At 43.7% G+C, this 18320-nt stretch overlaps 1 protein-coding gene across 1 annotated transcript; it reads left to right on the top strand.

Annotated features, from left to right (window-relative positions):
* Positions 1 to 1166: 1166 nt before the first annotated feature.
* On the top strand, positions 1167 to 15102 carry HAL (histidine ammonia-lyase). Its single transcript, XM_009978312.2, has 20 exons — positions 1167 to 1413; positions 1877 to 1937; positions 2112 to 2139; positions 2435 to 2509; positions 2615 to 2687; positions 2768 to 2834; positions 3014 to 3051; positions 3129 to 3254; positions 4716 to 4855; positions 6350 to 6397; positions 7415 to 7562; positions 7647 to 7742; positions 7859 to 7917; positions 8704 to 8784; positions 9639 to 9704; positions 9797 to 9962; positions 12394 to 12528; positions 13604 to 13712; positions 13817 to 13886; positions 14953 to 15102. Exons 1-20 carry the CDS (start codon positions 1167 to 1169, stop codon positions 15100 to 15102), a joined length of 1983 nt encoding a protein of 660 aa, XP_009976614.1.
* The last annotated feature ends 3218 nt before the right edge of the window (positions 15103 to 18320 follow it).

Below are 18320 nucleotides of genomic sequence, written 5' to 3'. Positions count from 1 at the left end.
ATATCCTGTATTGTGATTCAGTGCTTGGAGTTCATGCTGCCAGCTAATCTTGATTTCTTGCTGTCAGAGCTAGGGAAAAAAAAGTAGTGGCAGTCATGGCTTTTGCTAGTGTTGTCCTGCACTGCTGGGGCAGCGTCTCCCATGTAGAGACTTCCACTGATGGCTCTCAACTTAAAATTCCCTGTAATAATTCCCCCCAAATAAGTACACTTTATCATAGTCGCTTTGTCTGAGAACACTTTGTAGGTAGCATGGACTACGAGTGTTTTTACTGTTCTATCTTTAAAGATAAAGGTATTTCCAGCTTCTGTGTCAAGGTGATCATTGCTAAACTTTATTTTGGCACCATCTTAACAGCTATTTCTCCACATCTTTTGCTCTTTGCATCTGCCTGCAAAAGACAGAGCAGCACCAGGCTTGGCAGCGTGCAGGTGCGGCCTAATATTTGTGCTACCTGTTCTAGCAACATCTTATAGACCATAAGCGAAAGGGTAATGGAAATTCATGAGTTTTTTCCTCACCTACAACACAAAATTATGTTCTCCAACTTCAGCACAGGACTGAGCAAAGCAGGCTTGCTTTCTACACTGCCTGCTCTCATCCTGCCCTGGATAGACACATGTGGGTATAATCCAGTCTCCTTTCTGTCTCAGCAGCCATGACCAACCCATAATGAGATCACTCTCTTCCAGCCCTATCCCTCACGGAGGTTTTCATTAGTGTGATCTATTGCCAGGTGCCAACTCTGGTAACTTTTGTTAAATTTTTACATTTTTAGAACAATTGCATTCCAGTTTATTCTGATTTATTTATCGATTCTTGCTACATAAACTTCAGCTCTTAGATTTTCATTTCTGTATTCTGGATGTTATCTTTGGAAAAAAATTCCTGTGGTAATAGGAGTGATTTTTTTCTTTTTTTTTTTTTTTTTGGTTTTCCATGAAAAGGGTGTGCTCTCTGGGTTTGGTTTGATTGGATGAAGTCAGCTGGATACATTGATCTCGCTTATTTACAAAGGTGGGGATTTTGGGGGTGGATTTTTGCCTCTATCTGATTGTGACACTGGACTCCAGCTAGACACTGCTCTTGTGGCCCTCACGTGGTAAACGTAAGGCTGCTGCACGCTGCAGCCCTTCTTGGTCAAGGGACGCTTTTGGAGAGAAAGCATGCCGAGATACACAGTGCATGTCCGAGGAGAATGGCTGGCAGTGCCGTGCCTGAACTGCACGAACACAGTCGGGTGGCTGGGAAAGGAAGCTGTGAGACGGTACATGAAAAACAAACCTGACAACGGGGGATTTGCCTCGGTGGAAGAAGTAAAATTTTACATTCGAAGGTGCAAGGGACTTGGCTTGCTGGATCTTGATGATAGAGTGGAGGATGCTCTGGAGGACAATGAATTTGTTGAAGTTGGTAAGCAAAACCTGTAGCCACGCATCGCAGAGTGACCACGTTGGCATCTGGGTCAGCAAATTGCTGTTTAGTTTATCTAAATTTGACTCTGAGATAGTGCCTGCGATTTTTATGGAAAAATAACAAAACACACTCTTGGTTTTCAAATGTAGAACTATATAAGGTATAGAAGCTACAGCATTCTATCTACATAATTTGTATATAATGTGATATATATGCTATATGATTGTTTGGGATATGGAACATGGAAACGTGTCCAAGGGTTGGGCAGCTCTTCTGCCTTTAGAGTACTTTAAATAAACTATGTAGTCCCTTAGGATTTTCCTAGAAGCATACGAATATATTTGGGGCTGATAACTGCAAATTAGAATTCTTACAGGTATGTATTGCAATGAATAACAAATTCGTTTACATGTAGAATACAATTTAATCCTGTTTGTGTTTATTTGCATATTTCTTCTAGTTATAGAAGGAGATATAATGTCTCCAGATTTCATACCATCTCAGCCGGAAGGAGTTCATTTGTATCCTTTTTTGAGTATTTTGTGAACTTGTTTATAATTCCAGATGTATAATGTCCTAGATTTCTCTGCTCGTTTAGGGTTCCTTCATTTTTAAAACACGTTGCCAGCTGTAATTGAATGGTCACAATCCATGAAAACCTGTTTGCCCTTTATTTTCCTTGACAGAACTTTCAGATACAGCAAATACCGAGAACCAGAACAGGTAGGCACCACCAAGGGTTTTACCACTCAGTGACAAATCCTGCTGTTCACCAGAACGTGCTGAGAGTTGAGCCGCTGCAGCATTCGCAAGAGCAGGGGCGGTCAGATTGGCTGGGTCTAGGAATCTAATACAATGTGCTTCTTACGTTTTTGTTAGTGAGCTCCTGTCTTACGAATGAGTGTGATTGATCTTCCTGTCACTGCTGAGTTTTGCTTGGTTGGGGTTTTTTATTCTGATTATTAAGCAACTTTATACATAGATGTATCCCAAACTAAAAGGTGGTTCTTTGATGTAGTATATTTCTTTAGATGGCAACAGCTTAACAACGGAGGACTTGGTCGATTTAGGAAAGGGGCTCTACAAGATAAAGGTAAAGATTCTCAAAAAATGTGGCTAAAAATTACACGTTTATCTTTCTACAATTGAAATATAAATAATGACAGAGAAACTAATATTTAAACTACTCATGTTTCAGCTCACACCTGCAGCTGAAGCTAAAGTCAATCAATCACGAGAAGTGATTGAAAGGATTATAAAGGAACAGACAGGTAAATATTTTTACCTCTATTTATTGTTTAAAAAACTTTGTTGAATTCCCTCCTTAACCAGCAGTGTACGTTTCTTGCAGTTGTTTATGGAATCACCACTGGGTTTGGGAAGTTTGCCAGGACTGTCATCCCAAACAGTAAGCTGAAGTAAGTTATATGTGCGGCTTTCTCCATCCTTTCTTTTCAGGAAAGGAAGAGGAGGGAGCAGTTCGACCCTGTATGTTTATACTCTGTAGTGAGAGGGTTGCTTAAGTATTTCCCTTTGCTTTGTGCAAAATTAAACTTGACTTATTTGGGTTTTTACTTTTTTCTTTTTTCCCCCGTAGAGAGCTTCAAGTGAACTTGGTTCGTTCACATTCTGCAGGTAATAAGAAATCGCTTGTTTTCCCTTTTCTGCCACTGTTGGTAGTGGGTCAGTAACTGGGAAGGTCACTGTTTCAGGTGTGGGGAAACCTTTGAGCCCAGAGAGATCTCGCATGCTGTTGGCGCTGAGGATCAATGTCCTAGCAAAAGGATACAGTGGAATATCCCTAGGAACGCTCCAGCAAGTTATTGAAGCATTTAATGGTAAAAAGATGTTTAAACAAAATCCCTCTTTCTGATTTTTTTTTTCTTTTTTTTTTTTTTTTTTTTTCTTTTAACAGTTTCATTAAAGGGTGTAGCTCAAAGGGTCATGCTACAGATGTTGGTCTTTCCAATTGGTAGTTGTGAGAGATCGGGATCAGAGCTTGGCTGTACAAGCTCACAACTGGAGACTGTTCCTATGTTGAAGAACTTGGGGTGTGAGAATAACTGACAGAAAAGGCTGAGAGAAAGGGATGCAACAGGCGGAAGTTTGGGAAACGAGCCTCTGAGAGGTCACGTAGTTCGTTCAAGACTAAATTTGACTAAAAGCATGACTCTGACTCTAGGCGAGCTCTTCTACAAAGGCACAAGTCTCTAACTTTTGTCCTGTTGGCTACGTGCTGATGTATGTGCCACCATCTTTGGGGATGCCAGAATTTTAGGGGGGAGGCTATTACCATGTAGAAAACCACGTGTTGGTATTTGTCAAGCAGACCCGCTTGAGCAGCACCTGTTTTTGTGAGTAGACCTCCTGAGACCTACACAAGAGTTTGTAAGCAAGAGCTACAAGGCAGCCACGCAGATGCAGATGGCTGGCCAGCAGCTCACGTGGTCATGGCTGTCAAGGCAGTTAAAGCTGGATAGCCTCGCAGATGCTGCAGCAGGGAAACCAAAGGGTTGGCTGCGCTGTTCGTTAGCTGATGTCCATTGATGGTCCCTCTGCTGAGGCATGCCACTGCAGCGGTGACAAGCAAAGAGCACCTTCTCTCTATGTTACAGTGTTAGATTCAATTCTCTTTCTTCCTAAACCCTAGATTGGAAGATTGCTCTGAGACTATAGACCACTCATGAGAGAGAAAAGCCATGTTGATATATGCAAGGCCCAAAGAATGTGGGCTTTGAGCTGTCCTTTTACACCCTCCTCCTCCTCCCGCAATAGGTGAAGGAGCTGCAGTTCAGTGGTTAGCTCTGCAAAAGAAGAGAAACAGGCCTGTCCCTTTCCTGCTTTTTCCACAGTTCCCTGGGCTTCTTCGTTTCCACCCATTCAGTGCTCAGAGGACTAGGATGGAGGAAAGAGGGCCCAAAGAGGATTTCTAGGAGTAACCCAATGCTTAGTGGAGTGAGAAATGAAGAGGTAGATTTGTCCACACCAGGTGGTCACCCTGTGATGGAGAGCTGAGAGGAGTGTGTTCTACCTGCCTGACTGTGTGGCTATAGATAGAATCACCCTGGGCTGTGGTCCCTCTACTCTGAAACTAAATGCAGAAGGGAGGTGATTTCTTTTCAAACCACAGCTAGCCTGCAAGCAGGGGCAAATCCCAGTCTGCAACGAGAGTCCTGTTGGTGCCGTTGACTATGACTGCACGACGTCACTGTGACCACACTCATGTGCTGGCTTCTCTGTTTTCCAAGGAATGTATTGAGGAGAAGCTCTAACAGGAGTCATTTTTGTTTTCTTTCTAGCATCCTGCCTTCCTTATATCCCTGAGAAAGGGACAGTTGGAGCCAGCGGGGACTTGGCCCCCCTCTCTCACCTTGCTCTGGGATTAATTGGAGAGGGAAAAATGTGGTCGCCAAAGAGTGGCTGGGCTGATGCTAAATATGTAAGACTTGTGCAGCTGATTGCTTTGTTTTTTTTCCTCCCCTGCTTGCTGGCTCATTTGCCAAATTGCAGGTAGCTTTGAGAGAAAGAGAGCTTTTGCTTAGATTAGTAACAGGTAAAAGTCTTTGCATTTTTTCACATCAGTTTGAATTGGGATTAGGTTGCCTTTATCAACTCATCCTCTGCCTTGAGGAAGGTGGATCCATGAGAATGGAATAACTGACCCACATGTCACTGGAGCAGATGTGAATATGCAGCATGTTATTAAGTCCTAAAGAAATAACATGCCATAGTATTGCAATACGAGATACTGCAGTGACATCAGTTAGGACCTGGAGAGGAGGACAAGATGTGGTATCAACTTTGAAAGAACTGTTCCTACATCTTCTGCTCCATAAACATCAACACGCTTTCAATAAACCCAGGATCATCTCTCAAATTCAAAACTTCAAAGGCTGAGAGTAACTGGAGATTAATTGGAGGCAGGAACTTATCAGTAAAATTTCTACTGATTTTATAATGGCTTTAAATGAACACACAGGTTTGGACATTTCATTTTTGATAGATTACCTACAGTTACAAGGAACCTTTATAGCATCCTTCTTTACAAGATGGGAGCTTTAAAATTAATTTTTAATTAATTGTTATGCTGTCACTAATACATCAGCAGATTGATCTACTGTTGAATATCTCCAAGTCTGGCCCCTCCACAGTCTTTCATGGTAGCTTGTTCTGCTACACCTATCACTGCATGAATATTTGAACACCTGATCTATTCATGGATTCATAGCTGTACCATCACTATACACTGGAGAAGTACTGAGAACTACACAGGGAGAGGAGCAGGGAAGAAGTAGGCCAGTGTGTTGTGGACTTTGAGGACCAGAAGTTACAGTTGCATACCTCTAAGATGTGTTACCTCTTCAGTTAGAAAGGTTGAGAGGACTCCAGTCAGAATCAAGGTTATACTTTTCCTCTGTTTCCCAGAAAAGTGCTTGCCCTATGGAATAGATATGTATAGAATAAACTGAGTAGGATTCTTCCTGTCATTGGAGATTTTCTATAGAAAGGGTTAGGGAATCATCTATGAAGGAATAGCTTATGCCAAGCCAAACCTGCTCTGAGGAAGGACGTAGGCAGAACTGCCTTCCCAAGATGTTTCCAGCCTTCTCTCCTATTACTCTCTCCTATCAGCTAACACCTGGTAGATGTTAAAGGGCTGAGACAGTGTCTCACTTCAGTGCTCCTCCTACCTTCTTTTACTGGCACTGGGAAGTGAAGTGCTGGTTTGGAAGTCCAAAAATGCTGTCCTTTATTTAGCCCAGCAGAAAAAAAATGTTTTCCATTTTTGTGATATAAAGCTCTTTTTCTCTCTTCACTTAAGGAATTTGTTAATGTTTTTATTTATGGAAACATTTAAGATGTAAAAGTTTTGGTGGCTGAATGACCGAAAAACATTTTTCATTAATTACCTTGTCATTAAACTCCTTCACAGGTCCTGGAAGCCCATGGTCTGAGACCAATTACCTTGAAACCAAAAGAGGTAATAAAGTATAATGATGCCAGCTGATGAAAAACAAGCATAGTAAATCACTAGTTGCTTTATACTTAACAATTTGAGCCCGAAATGAATTAACAGCCATTTTAAATCAAGCTCCAGAATTATATTAATGAAGTATTATCAGGAGTGTGATTCACCTCTCCTAGTGTCACCTTACTTGACTTGAAATGTCATACCCAAGCTTGATGTTTAGATTGGCTCTGTGGTCAGTGGAAAGCAATCAGAATCTTCAGAAGACACTTTACATCTTCCTGAAATGGCTGTCTAAGAAACCCTCTCAAGGTACCTGTCTGCCTTTTGACCATAACAGGAGCTCAGGTGACTGACTTGAACCAGATGTCTGACTTCCAGATAATTAAAACTAAGTGAGATAAATCTCACTCTAAGTATTAAAGTTTATGTGGGAACACAACAGATTTGTGGAGGTCTCTGATGAGAGGTCTTGGTAGCTGTAAAACAGCACCAGGAGCAAGAAGCCAAATCCAGTCTCTCCTAAAGGCAAATGGAAGGTTCTCATGGGCCTCATGTTTGTTTAGAACAAACCTGAAGCTAGTTTTAACTGAACTCAACAAATCTTTTGAAGCAGTTGTAACTTCTAATGCTGTTTTAATTCTCCACTTCCTCATTTTGATTTGGTTTTGTACTCCCCATACTCATTACTTCTTTGATTTTAACTAATATCTTAAGAAGAAGTTAATAAAAATAGCATTCCTCTTCCAAAGGACTGGAAAAGAATAAATATTTCCCACACTTTTTCTGAGGCTTGAAATAACCTGAAAAAAACCTCTTGCTTGGAACTACTGGATCTCCAAGAGTGTCTGTAGTGACTTATTAAGGTCAAGAACATTGAAAATTTATGATTTCAGGGCTATCCAGCAAGCTGAGCAAAGGTCTTTAGCTCACTCATATGAGAAGGAGAATTACCACAGAGATGAGGAATTATCACAGCATGTGGAATAGCTGCAATGAATTTGCTTAATGTCTGCTCTCTCTTTGAAGGGTCTGGCTCTCATCAACGGGACACAAATGATCACCTCACTGGGATGCGAAGCAGTTGAAAGAGCCGGTGCTATAGCGAGACAAGCTGACATAATCGCTGCCCTTACACTGGAAGTCTTGAAGGGTACAACAAGGGCCTTTGACAGTGGTGGGTACTGGGCCTTTCCTGTCTGTTTGCTTGACAGCTGTTGACATGAGAGGTGAAACCTAACAGTATAACTTGTTTTACTAGATATCCACACAGTGCGCCCACATCGAGGGCAGGCTGAAGTAGCGTTTCGATTCAGGTCCCTTCTGGATTCTGACCATCATCCATCAGAAATAGCAGGTGAACAATCTTAACCTTCACCCTCTCAGGTTCCCAGAATGGGCTGGCTCCTTCACAGTAGCCTGTATGCTTTTATGTGAGGAATATTTGGTTTTTTCCTCCCTTGTTCCTTCTAGAGAGCCACAGATTCTGTGACCGAGTTCAGGATGCATACACAATGCGCTGCTGCCCTCAGGTAAAAACTGGCTTTTTTTTTTTCCTTTCATAGCAATAAATAAATGATGGTGAAGTTACCTACTCAGAAATATTGATTATGTGCTGACTCCGTTAGAAGAAGTGGTTTTATTTTGCTTCTCCCTCACTTCAAGTTAGTATTAATGGAGACATGGAGACATGTAATTCCTTGATCCCATGCATGCACCCATCAGGCAGCATCTGACAAAGCTGCGTTCAGATCTGGAAGAGGCCAAGCATTGGAAGCAGGGGAAAGATGCTGGTTTCCTACTTGCAGGCTTTGTAAGGCATTTCTTCTGCATTGATGCTAAGACCATGAGCTGGGGAAAGGTGTTTCCAGAGCAGCCAGAGTGTAGTATCTCAAACATACTGAACTCAATCCTATGAGTTTTAACATAAGCAAAGCTATTAAATCCGAGGAATTAATGGAAGTTAATTAATGAGAAGTTTTGATTTCTTTGATTTCTTTGTAAGGCTACTTCTGCCACTGAATAAGTACCTTATCTTCCATTTAGGGTAAACCAACCCAAACAAGTAAAGAACAATATGTTTGGATTACCTTTTTAGCAATACTGCCATAATAATAGTAAATGTAGTCTTTCGCATGTCTAAGATGGGCAGTGTCCCACAGAGATGCTCCTGATTTTAAGAGCAAATCCAAGACCATCTTCATATGCAGATGTAGAGACTGGAATGATGGGAAAGAGGGTGCCTGCAGCTCAATCAGCCTACTGAAGATGAACTAAGTGTAGATACTAAGCTCAGGTGCTTATGTGTTTTGTTCTAGGTCCACGGAGTTGTAAATGATACAATTGCTTTTGTGAAGGACATAATGACGACTGAAATCAATAGTGCCACGGACAACCCTGTATCTTTTTGATGACTTTATTTCTATGTAAAATTTTGCTTGGCCTTTTTTATCTTTTTCTTCTATATGATTAAATGCATAGGAGGCAAAAAAGTCATAGCTGGCTTCAGTCAGTAACTACCATTTGTTGCTACTGCAACCTCTCTTCCGTTCTCCATGTCTGCATTGGTGCATGCAAGCATGTGTCTGGGCAAGGAAGCCATGTGTGCATGCAGTTTAGTGCATGTTAAATGTTTCCTAGATGAGATTCTATACACTTATACTGAATGTGTAGCTAGATGGGACTTGACAACCAAATAGATGTAGACAGATGGTGACTTGTTGTATGAAACATCTCTTGGTGCAGCATGAGTGAAACCTGCACTACAGATACGATTTGCACTCAGTCAGGGAAGGCAGGCAAAACGCGTGTGGCTGGTAAACCTCATCATGACTCAGCCTGGTAACTCTGTGCACAGTTCTTGCGTTGGCGCTGAGCAAGGCTGGATTCCCCTCAGCAGAGTAATGATGCTCTGCATAACATCACATCCATAGCTGATAAACGTTTACTGCTTGTAATCTGTGTCTGTCATGGAGAGAATCTACGAAGGAACTGAGAAACTGTGCTAGGATCTAAACTCATGTGTGTGTTTGCACCCCTCCCCACTCCCTCATTTTATGTAGTCGATTTGAAAAAACAGGAGAACTGAGATTGGGTCTTCATTTTCTGGAAAGTGAACATGTAATATAATGTGCTTGGAAATAAAAGCCTATTAGCACAAACATTCCTTCAGTTAAGATATTCTGATTACTGACAGATATCTGCCATGTAAACTGTATTTCACTCATGTTTATACCTTAACTTCTCCTTAAAGATGGTGTTTGCTGAAAGAGCAGAGACCATTTCTGGAGGAAATTTTCATGGTGAATATCCTGCAAAGGTAATGAAGCATTTGGAGAAAGAAAAAAAAAAATTTAGTTTTTTGTTTGGTTGGTTGGTTTCTGTCATCTGGTTTAACGAGTTCTTTTATAGGCTCTAGACTATTTGGCAATCGGTGTGCACGAACTCGCTGCAATTAGTGAAAGAAGAATTGAGAGGCTCTGCAACCCCTCGCTCAGCGAACTGCCTGCATTTTTAGTCACTGAAGGAGGTCTGAACTCTGGCTTCATGATTGCACACTGCACAGCAGCTGCCCTGGGTGAGTGCTTGAGCAATATCATCCAGAGAGCAAGCTAGAAAGACCAATTTATATTGAGGCAGTTGTAATTAGATAGTAGATACAAAGGGATTTTACTCCTAGTTTCCATGTCTTCTCCATGTGCTTTGTGCTGTCTGAGTGCAACGTTTGAGCGTTGAGTGCAGCTGCAATTATTTCAGCTCGAGATTCTTTATTCTGCACTGATCCATGGGCATGTTTAGTGCTCTGGGCATGTTTAGTGCTCTGAGCATGCAAACCCTTGGGTGTACTTTGGTGGGAATGCTTACCTGCTTGCGTCTTTATGGCATTGGCAGGGAGCTCTCTTATTTACAGAATCACCAGCACAAGAGCTCCGGTTAAAATCAGTGACACCTCTCTGTACCCAGGAGCCTGCAAATCAGCTCAGATAGGGCTGTAATTAACAGCAAACACTGCAGGCAACAAACATACATCTGTCTGAGCCACTCTGCTGAACCTAGAACCTCTGCTTGAATAGTTATAGTCTGTCAGCAGGGAATACCTCTGTTCCTCACTTCTCATCAGCATGGAGACACCACCTGGTGTCTCAAAGCTGGGCCTGATGTCCTGTGAGTACTCAGTGTCTCCATTTGACAACCAGGTCTGTACATCAATATCAGGCTTCACAGTCCTCAGGAGACTGGAGTTCCTAGGGCTGCTGATCGGAGGAACACACTAAAAATGAGCATTAGTACATTTTTTTCTCTAGTACTCATGACTAAGGCAACAAGAAGCCTGCTGGCTGCTGGGATGTTACAGTTCATGGGTTCAGGAAAGCACGAGCCAACATGAAGATAAACACACTATGAGCAGAGGGTAAATTATAAGAGTTGCAAACAGACAAAGGAACAGAGGATGTCAGATAACTGTGTAGATAAACATCCTGCAGAAAAATAAGTCAATGAACTAAATCGATGTAATAAATCGGCCGTTTTGGGAAGTGGGGCTGGAAAAGGAGCTGAAGTGGTCGTCCCCTTGTTTGAAGGCTGGAAACTTTTCCTTTTGGCTGGGCAGAGTTTAGGATGGCTCCAGGCCTCAGCTGTTGCTTGGCTTCAGGTTTCACAGCTCACTTGTGCAATCTGGAGTGAGAGATGCTGGAGTGTGTGTGGTCTCTGCTGCGGGCAATGAAAATGACAGCGCTGCCTCCTAATTCATCGCTGTGCTGACACAGGGAGTCCATGGGTTAAAACTATCTTTCCCTGGTCAAAATAGCTGAGAATTTATCTAAAAGCGAAGTCTGAGCTCTTCTCTTTCTTTAACAAGATATTACTAGTATTTTTAAAGTCACTCTGCCAGTTTCTGAGATGCCTGTGTAGCAGCTAATGTTGTTCACTCCTGGGGTTAACAGATAAAGCTGCAAAAAATTTGCAGATGTTTTGTAAGGCCACTAGATGTGTGTGTCTCTTTCTCTCTGGTAGTGCTGTGGCTGCCAGACCAAAGTGTTTGCAGTAGCCACATGCAGCCTCTCTAGGACCTGCTGTTGCCTGCCTGAACATGCCAGCTGGTCTCTGGCCCTGGACTGTGTCACTCCAGCCTATTTACGATTGATGTCACCACCTCTGTGTTGCTCTTGTTACTTTTCTGAAGCCCGTAATTTGTTGAGGGCATTATGCAGCATCCTGCTGTGCTCCGGAAAGAAAAGGTCTCTGTGCAGCTCGAGCACTGTGAATGCAGACTTCGTTTCTTCTCTTCTAAAGAGCAATTCTCAAACTCAAATTGTCATCCGATGGTGTCTACAGGCCTTCATGCAGTCAAAATTCCCTTGCGTTTGGGTGCAGCTTAAGAGACTCTACTCCAGGTCTCACAGCCGGCTTTCAAAGCCGGAGTGCTCCCACTCTCCTGGGTGTGCACGCCTGGACGAGGGACATGGGCAGCCTTGTAGTGAGGCTAGGAGGGTGGGAGAGGATTTGTATCGCGCTGCTGCGTCATCCTGGAGCAAGTTCTGCAAGTGCCTCAGCTCCCATGAGAAGAGACCAGTTGCTGATCTCTAGCTCTCCTCTTGAAACCAGGGGAGAGGCAGAATCTGTGACCGAAACAGAGAGAACCAGTGCTCTTTACAAAGAGTTGCCTTAGAGTAACAGATGAGACCAGCCTTGTATTTCAATTATGCTGTCTGCTCTTTTTCCTCAGTTTCCATCAGGTTTTTGAGCCAGAGCAACAAGGAGTGAGCAGTCTTTCTCTGTTTAGTTAATATTTGCATCTAAAGACTGATATTGATTACTGTTTTCAAAGGCAATGGTAGTTTTCAAGGTGTTTATGACAAATTACTCAGTCCAGGTAAAACATTGATGCATTCTCATAAGAGGAGCAATTGGATCTGAGGTGGTGGACAGGCTCTTTGCTCCAGGTTGGCCATTGCTTCTGCTGCCTCTTGCCCATTCTGTCCTACATTGATTGCACTGGATTTTTGCAGTTTCTGAGAACAAAGCCTTGTGCCATCCCTCTTCTGTGGATTCTCTCTCAACCAGTGCTGCTACGGAGGACCACGTGTCCATGGGAGGATGGGCTGCAAGAAAAGCTTTGAGAGTTATTGAACATGTGGAACAAGGTAAAATTAAAATGCTAATTTCCAGACAGACCATATGTAACCAGATTAAGATATTAGTGCCATTCTTTTTAGATATATTTTAGGAAAAAGAGGTAATGCATCTGAAAGAACTATCTAAAAACATTATATTAAGTACATATTTTACAAGCATTTCTATCTTTCTAACAGAAATGAGGTAAATCTAGCACTATGTGCTTCTTGTGAAACAAAACTGCTTACGGCAGGTCACTCAGCAAAACTTTCCTCTCTTGCTTACAAAGACAAATTTCCCTCTTGCTTTTATTTATTTACTTGGCAGACGTTGTGCTTAGATACAGATGTCAGCTGTTAGTGGAAGGGCAGAGTAATACACAGCACACAAATACTGAACTCACTTGCCCACTCAAGTTTATACAGTTGAGTGCTCTGAAGATTTAGTTTTATAGAAATACGTTTTTTGTGCACAGAGAAATGAGTTTGAGAAATGTGTGTTTCAAGAACGTGTTCAGAAACAGCATGCCCTGGATCCTAGTTGGTTCTCCCAATTCCTTAGGTGGACTGGCTCGTGAAAATGAGGAATGAATGCCCATAATGATCAGGCGTGACATGGACCGATACAGTGCAAACTTCTCCAGTCAGAAGACTGTCTTCCAAAGCTCTGTAATACTAGTGGTGCTTTCACATGGGCTCTTGCAAGCTTCATAGGCAGAACTTTCTTTTATAGCTCAGGCCCCTTTCTTCTTCTCACTCCTAAAGAAGTTTTCTGATTTACGATGCCCATTACTTTGGGTATTCAAGATGCCTTGGAAGAGATTTTTATGGATTTAAGACTGATAACTGGGAGTTCCTGGCACACTGAAAAGTCTGTACCGCAGACTACCTAAAATCTGCTTGTTAAAATGCTGGATACTACACCCAGCACCATCCATGAAACAATCCTGCTGCGGGGCTGCCTCTCTGGGGTGTGTGGATCCACCAGTCTTTCCTCATCACCTTAAACCGTATCACATTAGCCGGAACAAACACCAAGGAGAGTTTTATAAGGGAGACCTCGCCTTGAGCTGCCAAAATCCCTTTTACTGTTTTGATTTCCTAGTTCTGGCTATTGAGCTGCTCGCAGCCTGCCAAGGCATTGAATTCCTACGCCCTCTGAGGACGACAACCCCACTGGAGAAGGTCTACGACCTCGTGCGCTCCGTTGTGAGGTAAGATCAGATAAACGCCTCCCCCAGAGGTTGCCCGTCTGGAGACGGGCTGCCGGTGGTGGTGGTTAATGTTTGGCCAATGTTCGCGATGTGTCTCGTTACAGACCTTGGATGAAGGATCGCTTCATGGCCCCGGACATCGAAGCAGCTCACAGGCTGCTCGTGGAGCAGAAGGCGAGTGTTGCCTTTCGGCACGTGCCATAGGACTGTCCTGAGGAGCACACTGCAGCTCTGCTCTGGAAATACCCTCCGTGCATTCATGGGCTGGCCTCGCTAACAGCGCTCCTCTGCCTGGGGTGAACCTACCAGATTTCCTGAGATTGGGTTTTCCTTAGTTTTAATGGAATAGATTTAAAATCAATTCCTAAAGTTACCCTGTGTAATAAATAGCTTACGTTATTAATTCTGGCAGGGGTTTCACAGATACATGTCCAGCTTTGAATAGTTTGAGGGCAGGGTCCTGTACCCTCGCAGATCTCCAGAGAAATCAATGGTGTCTCCAGATGGTGTTCCTCATTCCTGGGGCAGTGAGTGCTCCCCAGTTTTGAGGATCGTGGGCATGGTGAACCACTGGAAGCAATAAAGGGACGTGGATGAGGGAATAGCAGTGGCAAAATGCGTTAACCTGGTCCAAGTGTTTGTACCGCTATGTGATCCATCTCTTTCAATTGTTTGTAACATATAAGTAACAGAAGAATCATAGTGAGTAAGCAAACTGGACAAGAAAATCCCAGTCCATCTTCTGTAAGGCTGTTTGCCCTGCAGCCCTTACAGGAGGAGAGACAAAGGAGACCACAGAACGTTTTCCTTTTCTGCCTTAAATCCCAGCGGCTATCCCTTCCCTTTTCCTTTGTCCATGCCAGCTGCCATTTTGCTCCCCTGGCCTCTTCATGACCAAGTGATTTTGTAGCACGTGACAGCAATCCTCTCCTCACTGCTGCACACAGACCATTAACCTGGTAACAAGACAAGACGCAACGTTTTCTCCTTGAATCCTTTCACCTTGTCCCCCCGGAGCTGTATCTTTTCCCAGCCCCTGTCAACTCCATCCACGTGTTCTTCCCCAAACCTCACTCTGGCTGCCTCTCTGGTTCTGCAGATCGCATGCAGTTATCTATGTAGGTCTGTAATTCTCACCTCTATCCCAGTAACTCTTCCATGGGGTTTCTTGAACTTGTGCCTTGATGTCTGACCTGACCTTTTGGTTTTGACTCTGCCGTTTCACTTTCTCGTTTTGCAGGTGTGGGAAGTGGCTAAACCTTACATTGAAAAGTACAGGAGGGAACACATCCCTGAATCGAGACCCGTTTCACCAACTGCCTTCTCCTTGGGATCGCTGGAAATGAATACACATGTTTGTCACGACCATGGGCATCAGAATGAACTTTAAGAGCTGCATCATCTGGTACGGAGCAGATCCTTTCCAGGACCTTGCCTAAGGGTGGCCATTGTGCTAGAAGTCAACATGGTTTCTCCAAGTGACCCAAAGGACCTGACTCTCTGGCTCAGGAGCACCTACAGACAGTAGAGAAATGGCTCACTGCTTTCCTTGCACATGAAAGACAGCTTTGTCACGATACTCTGGTTTTGGCTGAATTTCCTGAGCTTCCCAACACAAAACATTCAGACTCCTGCTGAAACCAGTGGATGTTTCACACAGGGCCTCCGGTATTTTTGTCAGCTCTTCACTTGTTTTCTCTTTATCTGTGCCAATGATACCAAACAGCTTAGGTTTGATATTCCCACCTTTTTTTTTTTTCTTCTTTGGGTAGCTGCTGTGGTCCCCTTCATTCTGCCACGAGCAAAATTATCTTTACACTTAATTCTCCTCTCTTTTGCATATCATACGTGAGGCACAGGTTCTTGTATAACCAGAGGATTTTTAGAGCAGGTCCTTCACAAATCTGAAAATCTGTGTGCATAAAAATGTGCTACGGAGATCATTGCTCCAGAACAAATATATTGTATTCTGGTGATGGACTGCATTTAATGCAGCTTTCTAAGAGCTATGGGCTTACACCTGCAATAAATAAACTGAGGCTTCACATACAGCTGTAGCAATCTCTTTTCCCGTCATGTGTGATGATGGAAATGTAAAGCAAAAGCTTAGTTTAGAAATACGGAAGACAGGTGGAAGAGGGGCCAGGAAAGGGGGAGGAGGAGGTGTAGGAGTGGTGGATATGAGCCAGTGCAAGATGTGCACTTGCATGGCTTGCCAGGTGTCTGCCTAGCTGCCAAGGGCCCCATCCCCACTGAGCGACTCGTGTGGTAGCAAGCTCCGTGTTACAACACTGACCTCTGGCACAGGCTTTGTTTTGCAAGGGAAGAGTCAGGACTTCGACTTCACACCATGGTGCGGTGACGACACGTAAAGGCTGGTTATCAACTGCCAGCCTTGACACTGCTGGCCTGATAGCCACAGCTGCAGGGGGTCAGCGTGGGCTGGAAATCTTGGCAGGCTCTTGGCTATGCTGCAAGGGGCAGCCAGAGTGCGGGTGTGGGGCTGCCCTCCTGTGTCTGAGACCTGCTGTGTTAAATGTGCTCTGGGGAGAAGGCTCATGCCTGTTGGAAAGCTGGCAGGGAAGACACCTAACCTGGCCAGAAAACCTGGGAACTAGGGTGCCCACCCATGGTACGTGAGCTGCCAGTTCAGCTTCTTCCTTCTGCACCTGATTTGCAGCATCTCCAGCCTCTGTCTGTCCTTCATGTACCAAGTAAGTCTCTGCCCTTTCAGCTTGAGGCTCTCTCTAGCAGGTGTATCTCCATCTCCCCCTGAAGCTGTTCCGTTTTGTATAAAATCAGTTATTAATTAAAATCAAGTGTGAGAACATACAGCCAGGCTGGTATCTTGTAGGGTCAACCATTTTCCTTCAGCCTCATGTTTTGGCTAAACTATATGCTTCCTTCAGCAGCAAAGCTGGCAGAAGTTCCTACCCGCCACGCTATTGCCTACATCCTGCCCTCAGCCGCTGTGGCAGCCAGCGTGGTGAACGTCATCACTGAAGTGAGCCACGTCAGAAACAAGCACACAGACTCTTCCTGCGTTTCAGTATGGTGTGTCCTCCCTGTAGCTGGCCATCAGGAATCACTTAAGCCAGCTGCACCACTGAATTATAACCACATCCTCTAACTGCAAACCTGCAAACTAATTATAGCCCTGGGGCATACTCCCAAATGGTTACTGGAATCAGTTGAGCTGTTTGGGCAAGCGTGTGGTTTGATGCTCTCATCAGAGCTCATTTGTGAAAGCAGAATTCCCTCACGTCAGTAGTTTCAGACCATGAATGCCTATCCCTGTCCAGCAAGGGAATATTTGAGGTTTTCCTTACACAGTCTTGGGCTCTCAAATACCTTAGGCACTTCAGAGAGGAGGTGCTGGGCATTGATTCCCACTTACCTCTGCTTTTGGCTACCTGGGACCAAGGGACCACCACGATGTCCTCAGCTTCACACCACACCTACGCTAAGCAGAGAGGCACCGCGCTGGCCGCACGCTGCGTTTCAGAAACACCTGCGCTCATATCCTGACAGCTTTCGCCCATGGCCTGCAGAAACATTATTTATGAGTGCTGTCTTGGGCAGAATGGACCGTGCGATTGCATACTTCAGATGTTCTTCCAAGATCTATAAAAATAAAGGTCCACACCCACACGTGGTTCAACATCTGCTTGTAGAAAAACGTGTCTAGTGGCAGGAATGCCATCAAATTGTTTTAAAAACTGATTTAGTTGGCTAGCCTGGCTCAGATAAAGCATGAACAAAGACACTCTATGGGGTGGCTTACATATTTTGGATGTTAACAGATGTGCCCAAGGCTCAGGGAGATCAGAAGTTCATAATAAAGCTCATACATGTTTGTGATGGCTTTCAAATATCTGTTAATTAGAATGAGACTGTTGTCCTTCCTTAGGTGTCTGGGTCACTAAAGCACTCTGCTCTGTACCACAGGTTATGTCACCTGCTTATATCAGTATTTTTGACGCTAAGCTCTTTATGCTTCTCAGCTGTAGTTCTATGACTTCACCTTCAGCAAGTTAAGCTCTTTTGTTTCTGCAGCCACCATCCATTTGAAAAATTAAAGAAAAGCCTCAGCCAGTGTGTGTTTAGAGACTCTCCCTACTGCAGACTCTCTGCTTAAACACTGTAGCAGCTTCAACTCCAAAGCTGTATTATCCTCTTTCCTACATACCACATCTCAAATGATGGTTCAAGCTTCAGAAAAAACTAGTAGCTGAAAGGGAGCTTGAAAATAAACAGGATCTTAAGTTTTGAAGCTCTGAGTAGGAGTCATCATACTCACACTCAACTCGTCATCAGAAGCAAAAACTTACACGAACAAACACATCTCGTTATTTCAGATTCAGCCTAGAATAAATGAGATCAGGTCTTTTTGGAACACCTGTACAAGACTGCAGGTGCTGTTCTCGTTAAGTTTCAAGGTGATTGAAATTTTGAGAGGTTGGCTGTACTCACCAGACCACAACCTCACCAGGCTGACCATTGCTAGGTGTAAAGTGTAAGGTTTTGGCATCGCTAATTTCCAGTAGTATGCCTAATTCAACCCCTAACCTACAGTGCACTCCAACTTCCAGCAGCCCAGTGAGCAGT

This window comes from Tauraco erythrolophus, chromosome 4, assembly GCF_009769465.1.
Source record: "Tauraco erythrolophus isolate bTauEry1 chromosome 4, bTauEry1.pri, whole genome shotgun sequence".
NCBI classification, from domain to species: Eukaryota; Metazoa; Chordata; class Aves; order Musophagiformes; family Musophagidae; genus Tauraco; species Tauraco erythrolophus.
The sequence above is the reverse complement of the archived record's forward strand: the minus strand, read 5'-3'. Positions and strand labels throughout refer to the sequence as shown.